Source organism: Neoarius graeffei, chromosome 14 (genome assembly GCF_027579695.1).
Source record: "Neoarius graeffei isolate fNeoGra1 chromosome 14, fNeoGra1.pri, whole genome shotgun sequence".
In the NCBI taxonomy this organism is placed as follows: domain Eukaryota; kingdom Metazoa; phylum Chordata; class Actinopteri; order Siluriformes; family Ariidae; genus Neoarius; species Neoarius graeffei.
Genome location: NC_083582.1, coordinates 13,687,901 through 13,698,689, shown reverse-complemented (window position 1 = coordinate 13,698,689; position 10,789 = coordinate 13,687,901). Strand labels below are relative to the sequence as shown.

General features: G+C 40.6%; 1 protein-coding gene across 3 annotated transcripts in view; it reads right to left on the bottom strand.

Moving 5' to 3' along the window:
* Window positions 1-4,193: 4,193 nt before the first annotated feature.
* Window positions 4,194-10,789, bottom strand: part of drosha (drosha ribonuclease III) — a 112,858-nt gene continuing 106,262 nt past the window's right edge. For all 3 annotated transcript variants that reach the window (XM_060939317.1, XM_060939318.1, XM_060939319.1), the window contains one exon: window positions 4,194-4,613. In XM_060939317.1, the coding sequence (XP_060795300.1) occupies window positions 4,483-4,613 (131 nt within the window). In that variant the 3' untranslated portion in view covers window positions 4,194-4,482. The remainder of the gene's footprint in view (window positions 4,614-10,789) is intronic.

Sequence of the window (10,789 nt, the reverse complement as noted above, 5' to 3'; positions counted from 1 at the left end):
GTCAGTGATTGCCAGTCAGTAACTCAGTAAACAGAGTCAGCCATTTAATGCATCAGTGAGTCATTCTGTCAATCAATTTATGAGTCAGTGAGTCAGTCAATTAGTGAGGTAGTGAGTCATTCGGTCAATCAATTGGTGAGTCAGTCAGTCATTCAGTTAGTCAACAAGTGAGTCATTCAGTCCGTCATCTGATGAGTCAGTGAGCCATCCAGTCAGTCAATTGGTGAGTCACTGAGTCAGTCAATTGGTGAGTCAGTCAGCAGGTGAGTCATTCAGTCAGTCAATAATTTGGTGAGTCAGTCATTTGGTGAGTTAGTGAGTCATTCAGTCAATTGGTGAGTCAGTCAGTCAATCAGTCTGTCAGTAAGTCACTTAGTCAGTCAGAAAGTAAGTCAGTCAGATGTCAGTCATGAATCAGTCACTGTGCTGTCAGATACCCGTGTTACCACCTGCACAAGAAGTTTGGTCAGAATCTCAAACTTAAAGCTAATGAAATGCAGATAAAAAGCAAAATGCAGATGTAACATGCAACAATCTGTATCTATCTTATTGTATTGTACACTGTCATATTTTGTATCAAATATTTATACAACATTAAAATACACATCAAATAAAAGGTGTTTAATGATCATTTTTCTAACACACAGTGCTGTACAATATACATCAAATACGCAAAGACTGCCTTTGTAAAGCCTTGATGAGATGTACAGTATTTGTCTAAATGCTGAGTGTTTGTTGTCGAGATACTTTCTACAGCCCCTTGCATAAGTATTCACCCTCTTGAACTTTTCAACTTTTACAACCTTCTCTGGAACTAAGAGATCGGTTTTCATAGTAACATCATCTCAATACCACAGTGAGACAGAAGAGTGAGAGATAGGAGTGAAACAGAAGTGTGAGAAGAGAGAAAAGAGAGGTAAGAGTGAGAGAGAAGAATGAGATGAGTGAAACAAGTGTGAGAGAAAAGAGAGGGAAGAGAGGGAAAAGTGAAACAGAAGGGAGAGAAGAGTGACAGAAAAGAGGTAAGAATGAGAGCAGATAGAGAAGAGTGAAACAAGAGTAAGAAAGTGTGAGAGGTAAGAGAGGGAAAAGTGAGACAGAAGGGAGAGAGAGGACTGAGAGCAGATAGATAAAAGAGAGAGAAGAGTGAGAGAAGAATTAGATAAGAAAGGAGTGAGACAGAAAAGACAGAAAAGTGAGAGAAAAGAGGTAAGAGTGAGAGGAGGGAAGAGTGAAAGAAGAGTTAGATAAGAGGGAAGAGTGAGACAAGAGAAAGAGAAGGGTGAGAAGAGTAAGACAAAGTGAAAGAAAAGAGGTAAAAGTGAGAGAGTGAGAAGAGGGAAGAGTGAAAGAGAAGAGTGAGACAAGAGTAAGACAGAGTGAGAGAAAAGAGAGGTAAGAGTGAGAGGACTGAGAAGAGGGAAGAGTGAGACAAGAATTAGATAAGAGAGGGAAGAGAGACAGAAGACTAAGACAGAAGAGTAAGAGAAAAGAGGTAAGAGTGAGAGAGGAGTGAGACAAGAGGGAAGAGTGAAAGAGAAGAATTAGATAAGAGAGGGAAGAGTGAGAGAAGAGAAAGAGAAGAGTGAGACAAGAGTAAGACAGTGAGAGAAAAGAGGTAAGAGTGAGAGAGAAGGAAGAGTGAGATGGAAGAGAGAGAAAAGAGGGAAAGTGAGACAGAAGAGTAAGATGAGTAAAAGTGGGAGAAAAAGGCAAGGCAAGTTTATTTATATAGCACATTTCATGCACAGTGGCAGTTCAATGTGCTTTACAGAAGTAAAAGCAAAACAGTAAACAATAGAAAATAAAATTACATAAAATAAATGGGGAAAAATAATAAGAATTAAACAATAGTAGAAATAAAGCAGAATAAGCAGAATAAAATAGAATAATAGTTAAGTAAAGTTTAAAACATGCAGAGACTGTAAAAGTTAAGAAAGTTTAAAATATGTAAAGATGACAATATTAATCAGTTAGCAGAAAGCATCTGAAAACAGCTTGGTCTTTAGTCTAGATTTGAAGCTGCCAACAGCAGGAGCATTTTTAATGTCCTCTGGGAGTTGGTTCCATAGCTGTACTGCATAGTAGCTAAAAGCTGCTTCACCACACTTTGTTTTAACAACAGGTTTTACCAGTAAATTTTGCTGCTGCGATCTGGTAGATCTGATTGGGTTAGGCCGCTGCAACATATCAGAGAGGTAATTGGGCCCTGTACCATTTAGAGATTTGTACACCAGCAGCAATACTTTAAAGTCAATTCTGTAGCTTACTGGAAGCCAGTGAAGGGACCTTAGAATTGGAGTAATGTGCTCTGTTCTTTTTGTTCGTGTGAGAACCCTAGCCGCTGCATTTTGAACCAGCTGAAGTCGTTTGATGGTCTTTTTTGGCAGGCCTGTGAAAAGGCAATTGCAGTAATCAACCCTACTAGAGATGAAGGCATGTATAAGTTTTTCCAGATCATTTTTTGACATAAGTCCTCTTAGTTTGGAAATGTTTTTTAGGTGATAAAATGCCGTTTTAGTGATTGCTTTCATGTGACTGTCAAAGTTTATCTCGCTGTCAATGAAAACACCAAGATTTTTAACCATATCTTTTGTTTTAATCCCCTTTGCGTCAAGAATAGTGGTAATCCTGAGTCTTTCATCTTTTTTCCCAAATAGAATTACTTCTGTTTTATCTGTGTTCAGCTGAAGAAAATTTTGCGACATCCAGTTGTTAATTTGGTCGATACACTGGTAGAGACATTCAAGGGGGGCATAATCATTAGGTGATAGAGCAAAAATAAATTTGGGTGTCATCTGCATAGCAGTGATACAAAATTGAGTTGTTCTTGATAATTTGTCCAAGTGGGAGCATATAAAGGTTGAATAGTTATGGTCCAAGAATCGACCCCTGGGGGACACCACATGGTCAAGGACATTGATGTTGAGGTACAATTTCCCATGGTAACAAAGAAGCTTCTATCTTTTAAGTATGATTTTAACCAATTGATAACTTTACCAGTCAACCCAACCCAGTGTTCAAGTCGATATAGCAGTATGTTGTGATCAACAGTATCAAAAGCTGCACTGAGGTCCAGTAACACCAGGACCGATGTTTTGCCTGCATCAATATTAAAACGTATGTCATTTATAACTTTAATCAGCGCTGTTTCAGTGCTATGATTGGCATGAAATCCTGACTGAAAGTTATCAAAACAGCTGTTTGATATCAAGAAGGCAGTTAATTGATTGAAGACAAAAGACAAAAAAAGGTAAGAGGAAAGGGTGAGACGAGAGAGAAGACAGAGGAGAATGAGACAGAAGTGTGAGAGAAAAGAGAGGCAAGAGTGAGAGAAGAATAAGAGAGGGACGAATGAAACAGAAGAGTGAGAGAGTATAAAGGTAAAAGTGAGACAGAAGAGGCCCAAAGTCTGTTCCAGCATGATGATGCCTCTGCATATTGAAACTACACAGATGTTGAGAGAAGTGGAAGAGTATGAGGTAAAAATATGGGTAAAATGGACATATGGGGGCTTTTTCCAGAAGAAATTCTATTATTGATTTTATGATCTATGATTCCAGGTGTGATTAATAGCAGAAACGAGGAAAAAGTAAAAATGTGGGCAGCACAGGCAGCAGCTCCAAGTGACACCAAATTTAACCCACTTTTGTCAAAGAGGGAAAAAAATGACTGTGACCAATTTTATTATTGCACTTTACTTTTTTGAGTCTTCAGGTAAAAATGGACTCCTGAGTCTGCTGCCAGTCCAGGTGCTGTTATTAAACCATTCAAAATACTAAATAACACACACAGTACCCTTAAATCAAAAGTCTAATTAAATTCGGTACATTTTATACAGCCTTAAAAAGCTGCAATGCTGCTGTAGGTGTTGTGCTTGACGTCTTTATTGATGTCGAACTGATATTTTATCACCACCCAAGGTGTAGTGGATATATCAAACCGTCTGGGGCGGAGCAGCGTGAAGCAGCACCCACCCGCTGAGTGCACACGCTAACTCCAGGGTATGGAGAAGTTTACACTTTTCACTGGTAATGAAGTGAAGTCTTTCATTTCTGTAAACACCAAACAAGAAGGTTTCTGTGGTCCAAAATCTCTAGAGTACGTATGTCTGTAGTATATATATTGATCTATTATACATATAATTTAATTTTCTGTGGTTCTGATAAAAAGAGACTAAGCTGAGAAGTGGACCAGGCTAAATAAACTTTATTAAATTATAGTACATCTAAAATGGAGTGTTCACTTTTAAAACAAGTATAAACGAAAAAAGGAACTTCACAGATTTCTGATGCATTTGTACAGTTTATTTATAAGAGGTGTCTCTCACAGGATGTATTAGTTAAAAAAAACCCCACAAATACTTTATTTAAAATAACCATATGAACCAAGAAAGGCAGGAGGCCATGCCCACTTCTAGTTTGTGTTTCTGGAAAAGCCGATTTGAATGTTGTATACGATCATGTGATGGCCATTCCTTCTTTATTTGCGAGTGTCTTCGGCGTCATCACTCTCTCGCTCCTGCCGCTCTCTCTCTCTCCTCATCTCCTTCAGCTCCTGGCGGTACTTCCGCTCGATGAAGCGCTTCTGATGGGCCATCTGAGGGAAGTTATCTGGAACACAGTACAAAACAAATGTGGAGCTGAAGTGGCTATGGAAAATAAACCCAAACGTCCAAGTCCACAAAAATACAGCAGAGAAAATATAACACGGTGCGTGTGTGTGTGTGGTGCCCTCCACAATTACTGCCCCCCTGGTAAAGATTAGTAAAAAGGGTTCGAAAAAAATCCACCTTTTGGTGAAGTCGCTTCATTTCACACTGAAAAAATGAGAAAAATCCAACCTTTAATTGCAATAAATTTATTCAGAGAAAAACAAATCCCTCATCAATAAATAATTATTTTCAACAAAAATACATGGGACACTATTATTGGCACCCCTGCACTTAATACTTTGTACACCCCCTTTGCCAGTAAAACAGCACTGAGTCTCTCCTATAACATTTTAGAAGGTTGGAGATACAGAGCACGGCGTCTGAGACCGTTCCTCTTTACACAATCTCTCCAGATCATCCAGGGTCCTCAGCCCTCTCTTGTGCTCTCTCCTCTTCAGCTCACCCCGCAGGTTTTCACTGGGGTTCAGGTCAGGGGACTGAGATGGCCATGGCAGAAACTTGAGTCTGTGCTCAGCGAACCATTTTAGTGTTGATTTGGACACATGCTTCAGATCATTATACTGCTGGAAGATCCAATGACGACCCAGTTTTAGTTTCCTGGCAGAGGCAGCCAGATTCTTATTTAAAATATCCTGGTACCTCAAGGAGTCCATGATGCCATGCACCCCAACAAGGTTTCCAGGGCCTTTGGAGGAAAAACGGCCCCAAAACATCACAGAACTTCCACCATAGTTTACAGTCGGGATCGGGTTCTTTTCATTATATCCATCCTTCTTTTTAGTATTTATCGCCAAAAAGTTATATTTTTGTTCCAATGCGGCTCCAGTCAAAGTTGTAGTAGCGTTTCACAAACTTCAGGTGCTCACGTTTGTAATTAACCAACAGAAAAGGCTTTTTTCTGGAACCTTCCAAATAAACTGTTGTCATGGATGTGGAATCTGATGGTGGTTTTGGAGACTTGGAAACCCCAAGATGTTACTTTTTCTTGTAATTCACCAACAGTGATCCTTGGGGATTTTTTTGCCTCTCTTACCCTCCTCCTCAATGTATGTGGGGGCAAAATAAACGGGTTCTCTTCCAGGCGAGTTTGTAACAGTTCTAGTTGGCGTCCACATTTTTATTATTGCCCTAACAGTAGAAATGGACATTTTCAGGTGAGTAGCTTTTCTTTTTTTTTTTTTGTTTATACCCATTCCCTGAGTTATGAAGGTCAACATACTTTTCCCTCATTTGGTTTGTGTGTTCTCTTCTCTTTCCCATGTTGATGAATGGCTAAGGGAATTTGGCCTCTGTGTCCCCTTGTATTTGTTCCCCAGTTAATCAGTAAGTCATGGATTACAGCTTGAAAGGTCCTACACACTCTAATCAACTCAAATACGTACAATTTAAATGGGAAACATGCTTCAGGTACATTGTGTTCACTATCATTTCCAGGGGTGCCAATAATAGTGGCACATGTTTTTGTTGAAAATAATTATTTCTTGAAAGATTTGGTTTTCTCTGAATAAATTTATTTCAATTAAGAGCTTCGCTGGTGAAGCTTAGCAGGTTTAGAATGAGTAGGTTGTGTATTTAGATAAATATCTTTGCGAGTTTTTCATCATACAAGCATGATAAACATATTGAGAAATTTTATATTTTACACTTTCATACAACCCCGATTCCAAAAAAGTTGGGACAAAGTACAAATTGTAAATAAAAACGGAATACAATGATGTGGAAGTTTCAAAATTCCATATTTTATTCAGAACATAGATGACATATCAAATGTTGAAACTGAGAAAATGTATCATTTAAAGAGAAAAATTAGGTGATTTTAAATTTAATGACAACACCACATCTCAAAAAAAGTTGGGACAAGGCCATGTTTACCACTGTGAGACATCCCCTTTTCTCTTTACAACAGTCTGTAAACGTCTGGGGACTGAGGAGACAAGTTGCTCAAGTTTAGGGATAGGAATGTTAACCCACCCTTGTCTAATGTAGGATTCTAGTTGCTCAACTGTCTTAGGTCTTTTTTGTTGTATCTTCCGTTTTATGATGCGCCAAATTTTTTCTAGGGATGAAAGATCTGGACTGCAGGCTGGCCAGTTCAGTACCTGGACCCTTCTTCTACGCAGCCATGATGCTGTAATTGATGCAGTATGTGGTTTGGCATTGTCATGTTGGAAAATGCAAGGTCTTCCCTGAAAGAGACGTCGTCTGCATGGGAGCATATGTTGCTCTAGAACCTGAATATACCTTTCAGCATTGATGGTGTCTTTCCAGATGTGTAAGCTGCCCATGCCACACGCACTAATGCAACCCCATACCATCAGAGATGCAGGCTTCTGAACTGAGCGCTGATAACAACTTGGGTCGTCCTTCTCCTCTTTAGTCTGAATGACACGACGTCCCTGATTTCCATAAAGAACTTCAAATTTTGATTCATCTGACCACAGAACAGTTTTCCACTTTGTCACAGTTCATTTTAAATGAGCCTTGGCCCAGAGAAGACGTCTGCGCTTCTGGATCATGTTTAGATACGGTTTCTTCTTTGAACTATAGAGTTTTAGCTGGCAACGGCGGACGGCACGGTGAATTGTTTTCACAGATAATGTTCTCTGGAAATATTCTTGAGCCCATTTTGTGATTTCCAATACAGAAGCATGCCTGTATGTGATGCAGTGTCGTCTAAGGGCCCGAAGATCACGGGCACCCAGTATGGTTTTCCGGCCTTGACCCTTACGCACAGAGATTCTTCCAGATTCTCTGAATCTTTTGATGATATTATGCACTGTAGATGATGATATGTTCAAACTCTTTGCAATTTTACACTGTCGAACTCCTTTCTGATATTGCTCCACTATTTGTCGGTGCAGAATTAGGGGGATTGGTGATCCTCTTCCCATCTTTACTTCTGAGAGCCGCTGCCACTCCAAGATGCTCTTTTTATACCCAGTCATGTTAATGACCTATTGCCAATTGACCTAATGAGTTGCAATTTGGTCCTCCAGCTGTTCCTTTTTTGTACCTTTAACTTTTCCAGCCTCTTATTGCCCCGTCCCAACTTTTTTGAGATGTGTTGCTGTCATGAAATTTCAAATGAGCCAATATTTGGCATGAAATTTCAAAATGTCTCACTTTCGACATTTGATATGTTGTCTATGTTCTATTGTGAATACAATATCAGTTTTTGAGATTTGTAAATTATTGCATTCCGTTTTTATTTACAATTTGTACTTTGTCCCAACTTTTTTGGAATCAGGGTTGTATGTGCTTACTGCCTAATAGTAATAATAATAATAATAATGTGGCTACAGATAATGGATGGATAATAACAATATATTTTTTAAATTATCTAAATTAAATGAAACATAAAACTTGTCACCTTACTCAGTCACACCGGAGTCAGAGCGCTGAGTGCCCACTTACGCATTCATAAAAGATTATTCACATGGTAACGGCATGATAATCACTTTCACTCTTTCAGTTGGTTTCTCTTTCGCGGTGGGAACGCCCACCATAAACAGGATAAAATATGTCAGCCATAGTTTAAGCTACCTGTTTGGAGGTAAAACTTGTTGCAAGATGGCATGAGCATTTGATGCTCAGGAGGTGCTTTGGGTGATTCAGGACAGTGATTCAATTTCAGGACAGTGATGCGATTCAATTCAATCTTGAGAACTGCGACAGTGATGATGAGCGGTGCCTTTTTAACTTTGGCTCTATTCAGCCGAAGATCAACTTGAGTAAGTGTAAATATTTCTTCTATTTCTTATGAGCATATCAGTTATGCGTGCACTGTAGTGCATACACAGGACAAATGAAAGAGCAATTTTTCCAGAGTTAAAAGTATTTTCCTCAAAAAGAGTTCGTTTTGCTCTACTTTGAGTTTAGAGAGTAAAATCTGGAGTTGGAGTGGGAGCAAAATTACAGAGTAATTGTGTAACAGAGTAGGTTGTGGCTCTGAACTGAGTAAAATAGTACAAGAGTTAATTTCAAGACACACAAATACCACCACAAAGAGTAAAATATTAACAATGAATTGAGGAAAACTAACTCTGGAAAAACAGCTCTATCAAAAGAGTAATTTTTACTCTTTTTAGAGACGGACCAAATGTTATCTGGCGTGGAGTAAAATTTTCTTCAATTTGAGTAAATTTTACTCAGGCAAAATTCCTGTGTAATCTTTGCATACTTCTTGAGGAAACAAAATGTGCACCAGCGCTCATTTGCTCTCTTTTTTTCTTCATCTTTTTCTGGCACTAATGACTTTGGTATGCTCTGATGTTGTCAATTTCAACAAATCTATGCAGTATTTTCAGTTATACAGTGGATATAAAAAAAGTGTATACACCCTGTTAAAATTATATATTTTTTTAAACCAGAAAAACCTGAGACCATGATAAATAATTTCAAAACTTTTCCCACCTTTAATGTGACCTATAACCTGTACAATTCAATTGAAAAACAAACATACGTTTGGGGAAAAACATAAAAAACGCACAATAAGCTGGCTGCATAAGTGTGCACACCCTTAAACTAATACTTCATTGAAGCACCTTTTAATTTAATTACAGCATTCAGTCTTTTTGGGTCGGAGTCTATCAGCCTGCCACATCTAGACTTGGCAATATTTACTCACTCTTCCTTGCAAAAGTGCTCCAAATCTGTCAGATTGTGAGGGCATCTCTTGTGCACAGCCCTCTTCAGGTCACCCCACAGATTTTCAACTGGATTTAGGTCTGGGCACTGGCTGGGCCATTCCAAAACTTTTCTGGGGTCACTGTCGTGCTGAAAGATGAAATTCCTCTTCATCTTCAGCTTTCTAGCAGACACCTGAAGGTTTTGGGTCAAAATTGACTGGTATTTAGAACTGTTTATAATTCCCTCCACCTTGATTAAAGCCCCTGTTCCAGCTGAAGAAAAACAACCCCAAAACACAATGCTGCCACCACCATGCTTCACCGTGGGTATGGTGTTCTTTTGGTGATGTGCAGTGTTGTTTTTGCGCCAAACATACTTTTTGGAATTGTGGCCAAAAAGTTCAACCTTGGTTTCATCAGACCATAACACATTTTCCCACATGCTTTTGGGAGAGTTGATGTATTTGGAAAACTCTGAGCAGGTGGGTGGAGCACAGAAGTACGGCAGGACATAACTGAATTGCAAAAAACTCTTTATTGTGACACTTTTCAGCTGCCACAATCTCCCAGCCACACAGACACACACACACATCACTCGTCTGGTTGGGGAGAGAGCTCTCTTCCTCTGCTCTCTCTCTACTTTTATCGGGCATGGTCACTGGGGAAGACACACCAACACAGGTTCATTGACATCAGGTGCAGTGATTCTGCCACTTACTTTCCCTGACTCCGCCCTCCGGTCACAGACCGATGCTTGACCACGCCCCCGCTGCCACATACCCCCACCGCCCGACTCAGGCTGGGCAGCTGTCCGGCCTGCAGCCGAATCCCCCACCCCCTTGACGGGAGAGGAAGTCCGCCACGACCATCTGCGCCCCCGGCCTGTGGCTCACCTTGAAGTTAAAGGGCTGGAGTGCCAGATACCAACGGGTGATCCGTGCGTTGGCATCCTTCATGCGGTGGAGCCACTGGAGGGGCGCGTGGTCCAAACAGAGGGTGAAAGGGCGTCCTAGCAGGTAGTAGCGGAGGGTGAGGACCGCCCACTTGATGGCTAGGCACTCCTTCTCTATTGTGCTGTTGCACCCCTCACACACTGACAGCTTCCTGCTGATATACAGCATGGGGCGATCCTCCCCCTCCACCTCCTGGGACAAAACAGCCCCCAGCCCTCTGTCCGACGCGTCCGTCTGCAACATAAAGGGGAGAGAAAAGTCAAGGGAGTGTAACAGTGGCCCCCCCACACAGTGCAGCCTTCATCTCAGAGAAAGCCCGCTGGCATTGCTCCGTCCACTGGACCGGATCTGGTGCCCCCTTTTTAGTGAGATCAGTCAGCGGGCTGGTGATGTCTGAATAATTAGGTATAAACCTACGATAGTAGCCAGCCAGCCCCAGGAACTGTCTCACCCCCTTTTTGGTCTTGGGCCTCAGGCAGGCCGCAATCGCTGCTGTCTTATTAATTTGGGGAAGCACCTGCCCATTGCCCAAG